This window comes from Rhinatrema bivittatum, chromosome 7, assembly GCF_901001135.1.
Source record: "Rhinatrema bivittatum chromosome 7, aRhiBiv1.1, whole genome shotgun sequence".
Taxonomy (NCBI): domain Eukaryota; kingdom Metazoa; phylum Chordata; class Amphibia; order Gymnophiona; family Rhinatrematidae; genus Rhinatrema; species Rhinatrema bivittatum.
This window is the reverse complement of record NC_042621.1, coordinates 248,753,724-248,769,779: the sequence shown is the minus strand read 5'-3', so window position 1 is coordinate 248,769,779 and position 16,056 is coordinate 248,753,724. Positions and strand designations below refer to the sequence as shown.

The 16,056-nt window shown below is 47.5% G+C and overlaps 1 protein-coding gene across 4 annotated transcripts in view; it reads left to right on the top strand.

Moving 5' to 3' along the window:
- The window catches only part of PTPRE (protein tyrosine phosphatase receptor type E), a 557,332-nt gene that overhangs the window by 507,323 nt on the left and 33,953 nt on the right, over positions 1-16,056 (top strand). For all 4 annotated transcript variants that reach the window (XM_029610013.1, XM_029610014.1, XM_029610012.1 and 1 more), the window contains one exon: positions 9,078-9,229. In XM_029610013.1, the coding sequence (XP_029465873.1) occupies positions 9,078-9,229 (152 nt within the window). The remainder of the gene's footprint in view (positions 1-9,077; positions 9,230-16,056) is intronic.

Here is a 16,056-nt window from a genome sequence, read left to right as displayed (position 1 = left end):
TTTGGGAAGCCGGTTATAATATGTAATGTATATGCACCCAACAATTATGACCATGCATTTTTTGTGCACCTTGCAAAAATCCTGTCACCACTTTCAAACACACCAATGGTAGCTGGTGGGGATTTTAATTGTGTGCTGAACAATTATTTGGACAAGTGAAACCCTACGGTGACCACATTGCAAGCTTTGGGTAAAGAGATTTGGTGGATACATGGAGGGTGCTACATCCTCTGGATAACAAATTTACATATGTATCCAGAGCTCATGGCACACAATCTAGACTAGACTATCTCTTGGTTGATGGGGGCACTTTCTCCAGGGTTTCTGCTGCAACAATTGGGCCTTGAGATAATATCTGATCATGCACCTATCTGGCTCGATCTGGAGGGCCAATCTTTACATGTATATAGGAAATCATAAAGATCCTGTTTTCCAAGTATAAGAGCAAGTTTGCTTACCGTAAACAATGTTTTCCATAGATAGCAGATGAATTAGCCATGCCGTCTGGGACATCCTCCCGTCCTGTAGGTGGCGGAGCTCTCAAAGCAAAGTTCTAAGTCTTGCTACAGTGTGTGCCTGCTTGGCACCTCACCCTCCCCTGTGTAGAGTCTCTTCAGTTCGTAATTAAGCAAGTGTATAGTGCAAGACTGTCCGGGGAGGTGGGAGGGTCAGCATGGCTAATTCATCTGCTATCTATGGAAAACACCGTTTACGGTAAGCAAACGTGCTCTTTTCACATAGATAAGCAGCTGAATTAGCCATGCTGTCTGGGAGTCCCCAGCTAGCAATTTTGAGCTGTTTTGGTGTTCTTGATATGGGTGCTCAAATTGCTAAGGTAGAGTGCGGACAGTATCTTGTGGTTCTTGAAGTGCCCGCTTGTAAAATCTGTTTACCCATGGAGGCGTCTGAAGAAGCCAGTTTGTCTAAACAGTAGTGAGTGGTGAAAGTATGCAGTGAGGACCAAGTGGCCGCCTTGCAAATGTTTAGGATTGGAACCTCATGCAGGTGGGCAACAGAAGCTGCTATTGCTCTGACTTGGTGTGCTTTAGGGTTGGACGAAAGTTGTGTCAACTTCATCTCATAGCAGAAATGGATGCAATTTGTTATCCAGGTTGACAAAGTTCTTTTGGAGACTGGACCTCCTGGTAGGTTCAGATTAAATGATAGAAATAGTTGCGAAGGGCTCGCTTTAAGTCTAACATGTGTAAACGTTGTTGAGCCTCATCTGTGTGAGGACGAGGGTGGAAGGTTGGTAGAGTGATGGATTGATTGATATGAAACGATGAAACCACCTTGGGAAGGAAAGATGGGTGTGGGCGTAGAACCACTTTGTCGTGATGAAATACTAGGTAAGGTGGGTAATGGACTAGCACTTGTAGCTCGCTGACATGTCTTGCTGAGGTGAGGGCTGTGAGAAAGAATCCCTTCCACGCCAGGTATCTGGGGTGACAGGTGTCTAATGGTTCAAAAGGGGGAAGCATTAGTTGCTCCAAAACTAAATTTAAGTCCCATGATACAGGTGGTTTCAAGACCGGTGGGCGGAGTCTTAAAGCACCCTTCATAAATCTAGAGGTGAGAGGATGAGTGGAAATTGGTGCATTATCGTGCAGTGCATGAAAGGCAGCTATGGCACTGAGATGGACTCTGAGGGAAGCCGTCGCTAATCCTTTCTTATAAAGTATGTGGAGATACGTGAGCAGGGTGTCTGGTGGGTAAGTGAACGGGTTGATATTCACAGCAGAGCACCATGAAGCATAGTTAAACCACTTTCTGTTGCGGCTCCGGTCGCACACCTCGTGACCGGACCCTTACCTCCTCTTCCCCGCGGGATGCCACCAGAGCCGCCGGATCCACTGGGCCCGTTCGGGCCTACATCGCGGCGTCTCCACGAGGGAGACGCCGTCGGACACTGCTGACCCCACCCCCTGGACTCGCGCGTGAGCGGAGGGCTCCTCTTTTAAAGGGCCTCCGGCGTGAAACTCTGGCCGACCCCCAAGATGACGTCAGACGCCGAGGGGAATTTAACCCCGGTGTCCAACCCTGGGACTTTGCCTTGCAACGTGGTCGACTCCTGTGAGTTCATAGTTGCCGTTCCTCTGCCTGCCTGACCCTGCTCATCTGTTCCTGTTCGTCTGCCTGCCTGACCCAGCCTGCCTGTTACTGCCTCCCTGCCTGTCTGCCTGCCCGTTTCAGCCGCCTGCCCTGAACCTGGTCTGTTTGCTCGTCTACGCCTCTAGCCGCCTGCCCTGAACTTGGTCTGTTTGCTCGTCTACGCCTCTAGCTGCCTGCCCTGAATCTGGTCTGTCTACTCGTCTACGCCTTCAGCCACCTGCCCAGAATCTGGTCTGTCTACCTGTCTACGTCATCTGCCACCCTCCTAAGTCCCAGCGGCCCGGGTCCCTACAGGCTCCTCCTGGGGGGACTGCGGGCTTCCAGGGCGAAGCCTCCTAAGTCCCAGCGGCCCGGGTCCCTACAGGCTCCTCCTGGGGGGACCACGGGCTTCCAGGGCGAAGCCTCCATAGGATCTCCTGGAGAGGCTACAGACTTCCAGGGCTAGAGCTACCCTCCTGCAGCGGCGGTATCGCCTACCGACCTACATCATCTAGCGGGGATCTACTTCAGTACCTCTCTGCTGGTCGGACCAAGGATCCACCTCCTGACCCCCAACACTTTCTTCTATAATTTCTCCTGGTGGAAGGATTTTTGGAGGAAAGTAGAATATCTTCTACTTGAGGCGAGAGGTTTAGGTCTTGAAATAGCAGTCACTCAACCTCCATGCTGTTAGGTTCAACGCAGAATGGAGTGGATGGAGAAGCGTTCCCCCGGCTTATGTAAGTAGATGAGGGTTGTTTCCCAGTGGCATTGGAGTGTCTATCGAGAGTTGTACTAGATATGCGTACCATGGCTGACTGGGCCATGCTGGAGCTATGAGAATGAGATTCGCTTTGTCCCTGATGCATTTTTGTACTGTGCGTGAAATTAGTGGTATAGGGGGAAAAGCGTAAAGGAGGTCGTGTGACCAGTCCATGAGGAATGCATCTTGTGACATTCGATGTGGGCTGGGATAAATGGAGCAAAAATGGTGGACTTTCTGATTGTGTTCTGTGGCGAATAGGTCCACTTGTGGCCATCCCCATGTGCGGAAGATCTATAATGTCACACTGTTTTGGAGTTCCCATTCGTGGGGATGGAAAATTCTGCTGAGTTTGTCTGCTCTGGTGTTGTTTATGCCTGGGAGGTATGTTACTTGCAGAATGATGGAGTTGGCTGTTGCCCATTCCCAAATTGATACCGCTTCCTGGCACAGGGTCCAGGAACCTGACACGCCTTCTTTGTTGATGTGGAACATCGCTACCTGGTTGTCGGTGTGAATCATGACTATTTTTCCATGTAGTTGAGGAAGGAAGGCTTGAAGTGCGTTCCGAATCACGCAAAGTTCTAAGAGTTTTATTTGTTGCTTCCTCTCCCATGCATTCCAGAGGCTCTGAGTTTCTAGGCGGGTAAGATGGGCTCCCCAGCCTTTCAGGGAGGCATCGGTTGTGAGTATTATCTGATGAACCGGAGGTCTTAGGGAAGCTCCCATAGTAAGGGCTGGTGAGTGCAGCCACCAATTCAAATCCTGTTTCATGCTGTTTGTCACTGAAACTGGAGTGGAGGGATGGTTGGAGATTTGTTTCCATTGAGCTTTTATGCCCCACTGCAATCGTCTCATGCGTAGTCGTGTTTGTGGGACTACATATATTGAAGCCGCCATATGGCAAGTATGATCAAAATCTGACTGGCCTGTGCCTTTAATGAGTGAGATAGATGTTGTGCCAGAGTTGTTAGAGCTATTGCTCTTGGCTGAGGAAGGAAAGCCTTGTCTTTTGTAGAGTCTATGATGGCTCCTATGAATTGTAACATCTGTGTTGGGTGTAGATTTGATTTTTTGTCGTTGACTAGTGGTCCTAACGTGTTTAGACATTGGATTGTCTTTAGTAGATTGTTCTGTAGGATGGGGTGGCTGGGTGCTACTAAAAGCCAGTCGTCCAGGTGAGGGAATATTTGAATACCCTGGTGACATAGATAGGCCACTGCTACAGCTAGGCATTTTGTAAACACTCTGGGTGCCGATGAGAGGCCAAATGGAAGGACTTTGTATTGGAAGTGACGATTCATTGCTGTGAAACAAAGGTACCGCCAGGAGGCTCTGTGCATCGGTATGATAAGAACATAAGAAAATCCATTCTGGGTCAGACCAATGGTCCATCAAGCCCAGCATCCTGTTTCCAACAGTGGCCAATCCAGGCCATAAGAACCTGGCAAGTACCCAAAAACTAAGTCTATTCCATGTAACCATTGCTAATGGCAGTGGCTATTCTCTAAGTTAAATTAATAGCAGGTAATGGACTTCTCCTCCAAGAACTTATCCAAACCTTTTTTAAACACAGCTATACTAACTGAACTAACCACATTCACTGGCAACAAATTCCAGAGTTTAATTGTGCGTTGAGTAAAAAAGAACTTTCTCTGATTAGTTTTAAATGTGCCCCATGCTAACTTCATGGAGTGCCCCCTAGTCTTTCTACTATCCGAAAGAGTAAATAATCGATTCACATCTACCCGTTCTAGACCTCTCGTGATTTTAAACACCTCTATCATATCCCCCCTCAGTAGTCTCTTCTCCAAGCTGAAAAGTCCTAACCTCTTTAGTCTTTCCTCATAGGGGAGTTGTTCCATTCCCCTTATCATTTTGGTAGCCCTTCTCTGTACCTTCTCCATCGCAATTATATCTTTTTTGAGATGCGGCGACCAGAATTGTACACAATATTCAAGGTGCGGTCTCACCATGGAGTGATACAGAGGCATTATGACATTTTCCGTTTTATTCACCATTCTTTTTCTAATAATTCCCAACATTCTGTTTGCTTTTTTGACTGCCGCAGCACACTGTACCGACAATTTCAAGCATTAAACATTTGCGGTATATATCTGTTTCTCTATGAGCTCTGTGTACTACACAAATGACTAGGTGCACATATCTTTTCCATTCTTCCTCGAACATCACTGATGCCAGTACCAACTGGGATGGAGGAGATGTGACCAGATCCTCTTCAGAACTGAGAAAAGGATTGGTGGCTGGAGTCCATGGCGCACCCCCAGCATTGATGGAGGACTGGCTCTCCTCATGGCAGGGTCACTTCAGGGGCATCACAGAAAAGAGCTGGTGCATACCTGTGCCCGGTACCAGGCATCGATGGGGACTAATGCCAATGCTTCTTTGGATTCTCTCAATGCTCGGTATGGTCCTTCCCTGGGTAATGAGGATGATGACGAGAAACCCAACATCCTCAACCTGAGGAGCCCAAAAATGGCTGATCTCTGGTGTCCCAGCCATCAGCACGGACAGAACTAACAATCCCGCCGATGTCAATGGCTTGGAGTCCAGCAGTGTGGCTCAGAGGTCCCTCAGTGACAAAGGCTCTGTCTTCTTCAGCCTGAAGAGGCACTCTATATTTTACAGCCAGATTTTACTTACTGCAACCCCTGACATTATGCAATGCCCCAAGACATGGGGGTATCTAATAGACATGGTTCTCATGCACCATGGTCATTGCTTAAATCCCGAGGTGGACATGTTTGCATGAAATCAAATGGATGTGAGATCACTGGCGGTGGCCAGTGGATACCGAACACACCACCAACCTGGGGGTATTGATGCAAAAATAAACTTACCAATCATTATCGAAAATCCTATTTAGGATGCTAAATGGAAACCCTGCGTCGACCATGCAAGGTAGCAAGGTAGAATTCATGTTTAAGAATTCATATATTAACCTATGTTAAATGTATAACGCTCTGGCGTTTGTTCCTGTTCTCTGTACACCGACGCGATATCTCTGATGAGCGGCGGTATATATAAAAACTTTAAATAAATAAATAAATAAATAAATAAAATTGGTGAGAAAACAAAGTTTTCCCAAAAACTGACCAGAAGACCCAAAAGTTGTGTAAAAGTGTGGATCTCACCTGATAGTGAAATGACAGGCTCCACGGAGAAGAAGAGACTGAAGGGGATCCTGCATGGACACATGATATGCATGCTGAGCATACCCAATGAGACTCAGTCAAAGTTCTAGAAACTTTGACATAAGTTTTCCATGGCAGTCTCTATCCGATAATGTCACCCATGTGTGAGGACTACCATCCTGCTTGTCCTCAGAGAAATATACTTTAACATAATTTTTGATAATGGCTGGGATTATAGCTAGCAATACATTATTGTAAAAATGTTATTTCTTAGTTCTGCTAAGTCAGGGGTCAGGAACCTTTTTGGCTGAGAGAGCCATAAACGCCACATATTTTAAAATGTAATTCCATGAGAGCCATACAATATGTTTAAAACTAAATACAAGTAAATGTGTGCATTTTATATAAGATCACACTTTTAAAGTACAATAAGTCTCTGAAAATATTACACCAGGCCTTAAGACACCAATACATCTCCTATTAGGAAAACGGACCAAGTCAGGCTGCTACAGAGTCCTACACAGAAACTACACGCCAGCAGAAAACCTCACCTGAATCACGTGCTGTCCCTCACCTAACATAGAATAAAGAGACCAAAACGCATAACAAGAAGCATGCAGAAAAAACTGAATTGGAAACTGCAACAAGCCAGAGTCTCTGTATGCAGTGTAACAAAGGAAAAAAGAAACATCACCCATCCTTATAAAACAAATCAAGAAATATAAAATCATCAGCAGTAAAACTGTACTAACAAAAAGAACATATTTCGAAACAGCTGATGAGTGGAATATCCAATAATTAAAAACTCATATAAAACATTTCCAGATACCAACAAAATATTTCAAAATAGCAGACACAAAGACCCAGTAATGAAAAATAATAAGGATACAAAACTTTTTTGCTCTGCATACCTGGGAACGTTTGATATCCAGGTGTCCTGAGATTGTTCTGAATTAGCAGGAGGTGGGGTGGTTTGCTTGGAACTTTCTCCTCTCTCAGTCACATACCAGCGCCCTCTCTCACACTGGCTCTCAATGACACACCTATACACACATGCTCTCAGTACTCACATATACACAAGTTTTTTCTCTCTCACTTATATAGGCTCTTAATTACACATTTACACACATGCTGTCTATCTTTTCACGCTTACACACACACAGGCTTTCAATCACATAAATACATGCTGTCTTTTTCTCTCGCACACAGACTCTCATTCACATGCTTACAAACATGTCCTCTCTTTCTCTCATTTACACACATGCTCTCAATCACATACTCACATGTTCCCTCACCTAAACCATCTCTCAATCATACACAGACACACATGATCTCTCTCTTACTTATACACACAGGCTCTTAATCATGCATACACATGATCTCTCTTACACACAAAGGACCTCAATCATACACACATACTTTCACACAAACAGGTTTTCAAACACAAACTTACACATACATACAGGTTCCCAATGGTAAACTTACATTCATGCTCTCTCTCTCACAGGCAGGCTCTCAATCACAGACATACTCTCTTTCACATATACAGGCTCTCAATCACAGACATACATGCGATCTCTCACACACACAGGCCCGCCCCCCCCCCCCCCCCGCGGCCCGGAAGAGGAAGTGGAGAGTATCGGGTGCGTGCGCGGCAAGAAGAGGCCACGCTAGTGCGCTCGGCATCGGCCCGAAGAAAAGAAGACTGCAGCGCGGCTCGGAGGAAAATGAAGAGGTTCAACCACGGCCAATGGGACTCCGCCTCCGCGCGGGCTGAAAATGAAGGAGGTTAGCGTTGGGAGGAGGCTGCTGCTGCTGCCGCTGCCGCGAGTTCCCGGGGTGGGGGTGGGGGAGAGAGAGAGTGAATGAGCGAACTCGCTCATTCACTCTCTCTCTCCCCCACCCCCACCCCGGGAACTCGCGGCAGCAGCAGCCGCCTCCCAACGCTAACCTCTTCATTTTCAGCCCTCGCGGAGGAGGAGTCCCATCGGCCGCGGTTGAACCTCTTCATTTTCCTCCGAGCCGCGCTGCAGTCTTCTTTTCTTCGGGCCGATGCCGAGCGCACTAGCGTGGCCTCTTCTTGCCGCGCACGCACCCGATACTCTCCACTTCCTCTTCCGGGCCGCGGTGGGGGGGCGGGAAGAAGAGAGCACGCCGGTGCCGCTGTCTCCAGCTGTCCTGCCGCGTTCCACCCGGGCTGACAGCATTTTAAGCCCGGGCGAAAGAGGACCGGGGAGCAGCTGGGTCAGCGGGAAAGTGTGGCGACACTTGTCTGCGAGCCAGATGCAGCCCTCAAAAGAGCCATATCTGGCTCGCGAGCCATGGGTTCCCGACCCCTGTGCTAAGTGATACAAGTAGATATAAAACGGGAGGGGGTGTTGCCTTCTCGTCCCCCAGATCTTGAGCAGAAGATCTTAAGTTTCAAAATACAAAGGATTGCTTCAGTGTTTTATTATTATTGACCATGATGTATGAATGATCTTGCTTTTGTATTTTAAAAATAGTTTGAAAGTTTAAAAACAATTTTATATATATACATATTTAAGAAAAAGATAAGAGAAGGGTACTGTTCTTAGCTCATAATCTGAAAATTAAGGAGCTCAGCATCCAAGCAGAGCCCAGTGACAGAGTGCAGTAATTATAAATTGCAATTAAATCTAATGGACTAATTGAAGATTGTAACATGCCAGATTGCTGCTGGTCAGTCTCATACAATTCAGAATTCCATGACTGCTTGTTGTTTTAGGAGTAAAGTATTTGTACAGTAGTTTAGCCACCAAATTACAGTTCACATCTAGGTCTTTACATAATTTTTTCTCAATTTTACCATGAGAAAAATTAGCTTTAGTGGATAGCTATATATTTTGCTTGTACACTAAAAGATGACTTAAAGCTTCCTCAGAACTATTCAGTCTAGTCATACAAAATCAATAATTTACATGGAAAAATAACTTCCATCTTTCTTTATTGCTTTCTGCCATGACTATGTCCCTGCTAAGACTCTATATAAGAATTAGAAAACAAATAGTTTTGTTTTGATTTGATATCTGGATGCAATATATTCCTAGGAGAAACAGGCTCGACTTGTTCGCCAGTTTCACTTTCACGGCTGGCCTGAAATTGGAATTCCTGCAGAAGGGAAAGGAATGATTGACCTTATCTCAGCTGTCCAAAAACAGCAGCAGCAGACGGGGAACCATCCTATTATTGTACACTGCAGGTAAAATTATCTGTACATTGCTAAATGTGCTCACCATTATGTTTGTTTACAGTGAAAAATCATGTATTTCTTGCATAGTATCATTATGGACCTATACAATAAAGTTTAATATGCACATTAAGACCCTTTTGCACATATTAAAAATAGTATGTAATACAATAACTGTCAAACTGGTGCACAAACGCACATTTGTGTGCGTGTTGGCTCGCGCCAAGGGACGCAGCTATTTTATAACTTGCGCGCATATATGTGTGCATGTTATAAAATAGTCTGGCCACACATGTGTGCCAAATTTTAAGTGGATGTGCACATGGGCACATAAACCTTGCTTCTTCTGCACAAGTCGGGAGATTTTAAAAGGAATGCATGCCAACGCTATTACCACTTTACCAGTACGTCCACCACTTCGCCTAACAGCTAGGTCCACCAGACCCTCCTGGATTGACAGCCTGTACTCCCCCCAGTTACCCCAGACCCTTTAACCTCCTCTGAAATGGCTCAATATTTTTTTATTTTTAATTTACATGCCATCCCTGGCAGAAGTAAAGTTATGTGGCAGGAGACCTCAGCATGCGCCAGGACACATAAGTAAGCAGAGTTGCTTACCTGTAACAGGTGTTCTCACAGGATGTTAGTCCTCACATATGGGTGACATCATCAGGATGGAGCCCAATCACGGAACACTTTTGTCAAAGTTTCCAGAACTTTGACTGGCACCCACTGGGCATGCCCAGCATAGCATCAACCCTGAAGCCAGCAGGAGTCCCCCTTCAGTCTCGTCTTATAGTAAAAATACATGCTAAAAATAAAATAATAAATCATAAGCGAACCCAACTCCGAGGAGTGGCGGGCGAGTTTTGTGAGGACTAACATCCTGCTGTCCTGTGAGAACACCTGTTATAGGTAAGCAACTCTGCATTCTCACAGGACAAGCTGGATGGTAGTCCTCACATATGGGTGAGTACCGAGCTGAGGATGCCCGAGCAATGCACCAAATGTACCCAAAGACGTGCAACAGGCACAAGAACGGGGGTGGAATTTGGTAGAGGGCATCCTGAATCCTACCGGGTTGGTGGAAGGATGTTGGTTCCTCAGTTTGCAAATAAGTTGCGTAGCACAGACTGGCCGAAGATGGAATCTTGTCTGCCAGCCTTGTCTAAACAATAATGGGCTGCGAAGGTGTGGAGAGAGCTCCAGGTAGCAGCCTTACAGATGTCAGCAAGTGGCACCGAGTGAAGGTGCGCTACTGATGTTGCCATGACCCTGACAGAGTGTGCTTTAACACGGTCTTGAAGCGGAATGCCTGCCTGTTGGTAACGAAAGGAAATACAGTCCGCTATCCAGGAGGAGAGAGTCTGCTTACCCACAGGTTTGCCCAATTTGATGGGATCTAAGGAAACAAACAATTGAGTGCCCTTCCTGTGTGCAGCTGTACGGTCTAGATAAAAAGCTAGAGCACGTTTACAGTCAAGAATATGCAGAGCCCGTTCTCCTGGGTTTGAGTGGGGCCTGGGAAAGAAAGTGGGAAGTATAATGGATTGATTGATATGAAACTCTGATACTACCTTAGGCAAAAATTTAGGGTGAGTGCGGAGAACTACCCTGTCATGCAGAAGTTTAGTGTAAGGTGGGTAGGTGACTAAGGCCTGTAAATCACTAACTCTGCGAGCAGATGTGATCGCCAACGGGGGTTTCATGAGCCTTCCCAAAACCATGTTGAGGTCCCAAGAAGGGGCCGGAGGGCACAGTGGAAGTTTAAGGTGAAGCAAGCCCTTCAAAATGCCATCCCCACACCTTTATGGATGGCGGCTACTGCACTGACATGTACCCTGATAGAAGAAGTTTTGAGGCCTGACTCTGACAGGTGCCAGAGATAGTCCAGAAACCTCGGTGTGGGACAAGTGAAGGGATCGCTGGACATGGAAGTACACCATCCCGTAAACCTGTTCCATTTATAACGATAAGACTGCCTCGTGGAAGGCTTTCGTGAAGCTACTAGGACACGGGAAACCGGCTCTGAAAGGTTAAAAGGTTGAAGTATTAACCTTTCAACATCCAGGCAATCAGGGAGAGGGCCTGGAGGTTGGGGTGACGAAGGCAGCTGTTGTTCTGAGTGATCAGAAGCGGGTCCTTCCCTAGAGGAATGTGCCGGTGTACCGATAGGTCGTGGAGAATTGGAAACTAGACCTGGCGTGGCCAATGAGGGGCTATGAGAATCATTAGACCCCTGTTCCTTCGCAACTTCATGAGAGTCTTTGAAATGAGTGGAAGTGGAGGGTATGCATAAAGGAGACCACTGGCCCACAAGAGGGTGAAAGCATCTCTGGGCTGGCGGTGTTAGCTGCGAGTGAGAGAGCAGAAGTTCCCTACTTTGCGGTTGTGAATTGACGCAAAGAGGAATATTGAGTCCGCTACAGTGGGGTTGAGGGACCACTCATGCGGTTGAAAAGTGCGACTCAATTTGTCCGCCAACACATTGTCCACTCCCGGCAAGTAGGTGGCCCTGAGGTACATTGAGTGGGAAAGGCCTCCGCCCATATCTGTGCAGCATCCTGACACAGAAGGTAGGAGCCCGTTCCTCCTTGCTTGTTGATGTACCACATCGCCACCTGGTTGTCAGTCTGAATCAGGATGGCTTTGCCTGAGAGGCAATCCTGAAAAACCCAGAGGGCATATCTGATCGCCCGAAACTCCAAATTTATCTGATGTTTGGCTTCCTGTAGAGACCAGGTTCCCTGAGTCTGCAGGTCGTTGACATGAGCACCCCACCCTAGGTTGAAGGCGTCTGTTGTTAAGATCATCTGAGGTTCTGGAGCCTGAAAAGGAAGGCCTTGAAGAAGATTGGAGTGTTGCATCCACCAGGCAAGTGACAGGCGGAGCTGCTTGGTAACGTGGACAATGCTGGACATTGGATGATGAGCCTGAGCCCACTGGGATCACAAGGTCCACTGTGTCACTCTCATGGCCAAGCGGGTGGGCATGACATGCACCGAGGATGCATATGATACATATGAGGATACAATAAACCCACTGTTTATTGTAAACCGGCATGATGTGATACCCTCACGAATGCCGGTATAGAAAAAATTAAAATAAATAAATAAATAAAATAAATATGACCCAGCAGGATGAAGAAACAACGAGCCATCGAGTAATCTCGAGCCTGGAGGTATTGTTCCAGGGACGTGAGAGTGTAAGCTCGATTCTGAGGGAGGAAGGCCTTTGCCTGTATGGTGTTCAGATCTGCCTCTCATGAAGGATAGGGTTTGAGATGGAACTAGTTTGAACTTGGCATAGTTGACTGGAAACCTGAGAGACAGAAGTGTATTGAGGGTTAGATGCAAGGATTCTAGTGCGTGGTTTTGGGTCGGAGCCCTTATTTTAATTAATTAATTAATTATTTTTCTATACCGGTGTTCGGTTTTACATATCACATCGGTTTACATTCAACATAAGAGAGCAGGAAATCAAACTTATCAACCAATTGTCGAGATAAGGTGTTGTATGCTCTGCTAGGAGTTAGCAATCTGATGTCAATCTGTTAACAAAGCTCTGTAGTGAAAGCTGGGATTTAGCAATCTGTTGATATTTAGAATAGTTGCGGGTGGATCCTTGGACCAGTGGCAGGTGACCACACCCTCGGGGGAAAACCTGAGAGGGACCACTGGTCAGGCTTAGTGTAGGAGACAGACACACACTAGTTCTTTTATTAGACAATATAGTAAACCACCAGAGGTGGCAGTAGTGAGCTGGAAGCGCCCGGCTGGGCTGTAGTCCCTCAGGTACTGGAACAGCGATCCCAAGGTGGCTGAGCTGTAGAGAAACTAAGAAAGTGAGTATGCAAAGCATGCGGCGTTCAGGAAGAAGTCCTTGATTGTACACTCACACAATAGTCTCTTAAGGCAGCCCAGGAGTTGGTATGCATTAGGCCCTCAAGGAGCGAGTACCTGGTTCCAGGGAACGCTCTGAGAGATAGATACAGACTCACTGATGTTAAGCAACAAAGACTTCTTAGAAGCAATATATTAAACCACCAAAGGTGACAGTAGTGAGCTGGAAGCACCCGGCTGGGCTGTAGTCCCTCAGGTATTGGAACAGCGATCCCAGGGTGGCTGAGCTGTAGAGAAACTAAGAAAGTGAGTAGGCAGTATATGCAGAGTTCTGGAACAAGTCCTTGATGGTAACACACACAATAGTCTCTTGAGGCAGCCCAGGAGATGGTATGCATTATGCCCTCGAGGAGCGAATACCTGGACCCAGGGAAAGCTCTGAGAGCTAGTGGGAAACTCACTAATGTTGTAAGCAGCGATGACTTCTTAGCAGAAGTGGTATTCTGGAACAAGTCCAGGACGTGGGCCCTCGATGAGCGAGTACCGGTTCCGGACTGTGACCTGAAAAGGAAAAGAGAGAGTGAGGCCCCCCGAGGAGCGGGTACCTCTAATGAAGTCCAAGGAGGCAGAGTAGCTAGGGTTGCAGAGAGCGAATCTCATCCGCAGCGACCAGGAGGAAGCTAGGTAAACGAATCCCTTGCTAACTCGTCTTGTTAGCGAAAACTGATACCTTAAATATCTGGAGCTGATGACGTCATCTCAGGGGGATGCCCCTGAGGTTCGCGCCAACGCTGGTACATCAGTCGGGCCGTGCGCGCCCTTAGGCATCTGGTCAACATGGTGGCTTGCAGCATCGAGCTGGTCCGTGGACGCCGGAGAAGGACGGCATGGAGATGCCGCAGCAGCTAGCCTTCCATCAACCCCAAAGGGATTCGCCAACAAGGTAAGGTGGGCGGAGCAGAGACGTCGGACAGCGACGAACACAACATAAGGGTAGATATGGACTCCTTGACCCCTCAGGTAGGCCGCGACCACTACGAGACACTTGGTGAAGACTCAAGGTGTGGACGCCAGGCCAAAAGGGAGGACCCGGTACTGGAAGTGCCTAGGGCCAACTAGGAACCGAAGGAATTTTCAGTGAGGCGGAGTTATAGCAATGTGTGCGTACATGTCCTGAAGATTTAGAGAGCAAAGCCAATCTTCTCTTTGCAGTAGAGGAAGTAGGGAACCCAGGGTTACCATTCTGAATTTTTCTTTCTGCAGATACTTGTTCAAGGCACGTAGATTCAAGATGGGATGAATGCCCCCTGATTTTTTTGGGATGAGAAAATACCGAGAATAGAACCCCTACGCCTGCTGGGAAAGGGGCACCGGTTCTATTGCCCGGGATTCGAGGAGGACGGAAACCTCCTCCTCCAGTTGAGAAGAATGGTTGGATGACCCCCATGTCGGCTGAGGTAGGGAATGCTCCAGCACAGTCAGGAAGTTGAGGTGGTACCCTTGGGACACTATAGCCAGGACTCACTGGTCGGAAGTGATCGTGTGCCATATGTTGGTGAAGTGGCACAGTCGACCACCGACTGGTGTGGACGGTAGAGGAGGTTGGCTTATGCTCTCCAGCGAGGAGTCAAAACCCAGCAGCTGGGCTCGGTTGAGGGGCTGGCTGGGTCTTCTGAGGTCAGGCTTGCCAGTGCTGACCTCGAGCGGCAGGAGGATAATATCTCCGTGGCTTGAAAGACAGTCACTTAGAGTCCCTTCCGAATGTCTTCTTAGAAGTGGACGAGAAATCAGAAGGTACTGAGGAAAGTTGGCGCAGCGTTTCATGGTGGTCCTTTAGTTGTGCCACAGTTTCCTGGGTTTTGTCTCCGAAGAAATTATCTCCAGCGCAGGGTAGGTCCGCTAACCGGTCCTGTACCTCTGGTCGTAGGTCTGAGGACTTCAGCCAGGCCCACCTTCTTGCACTAATCCCCGCTGCAAACACTCTGGAGGCAGTGTCAAAGATATCATAAGCAACGCGGACCTCATGCTTGCCAGCATCTAGGCCTTTCCGAGCCAGAATATTAAGTTGATCCTGGAATTGTTCTGGTAAAGATTCAGAGAAATCTTGGATCTTCTTGAAAAGGTCTCTGTTATACTGGGTCATGTATAACTGGTAGGAAGCAATGCGAGAAATGAGCATTGAGCCATGAAGACACGCCTGCCAAATGCATCCAGGGACCTCTGTTCTTTCCCTGGAGGTATAGAGTAATGAGGTTTAGAACGTCGAGCCTTCTTCTGGGCTGACTCCACAACCACAGAATGGTGATCCAGCTGTGGTTTTTGAAACCCAGGGGCTGTCTGGACAAGGTTGACAGGTGGTACCGAGTCTGGGTGCTCCCAATTCCTTTTCAGCAGGTCAATTAGGATTTCATGAATAGGAATCGACATGATCTCCTTAGGGGCATCAAGAAACTGGAGTACTTCCAACATCTTGTGCCTCGAGTCCTCTTCTGTCTGAAGCTGAAATGGAATCGTTTCAGACATTTCCTTTATGAAATTAATAAAAGACAGATCCTCTGGAGGAGATCGTCGTCTTTCTTCAGGGGGAGAGGGCTCTGAAGGCAGATCATCAGAATCCTGGGAAGAATCATCGGTCCAAGGATCGTAAGGCTGATCCCCAGCTCCCATTGGCTCACCAGAGGGAAGAAATAGCATGAGTCCTGAAGGATCAGGCCTAGGCATCGATGGTACCGGAGGAGGCACCGACGGCATCGATGGTGGCACCGATGGAGGACGATGCGGTACCGATGGAACCGGTGACATAGACGGACGAGTCAGTGGCAAGATCCCAGATGGCAGTATGGGTATCGCTGTTTCTTCATCTTCCGATGATAAAGGGATCAGCGTGGAAGGCGGTGGACATACCGGTACTCTCGGTTCCACCGGTGGAAGCGCACCGATCAGCACATCCAGTCTGCCTAGAAGTGGTGCAAGCACCGTGGGTATTGGGTTGGTGAC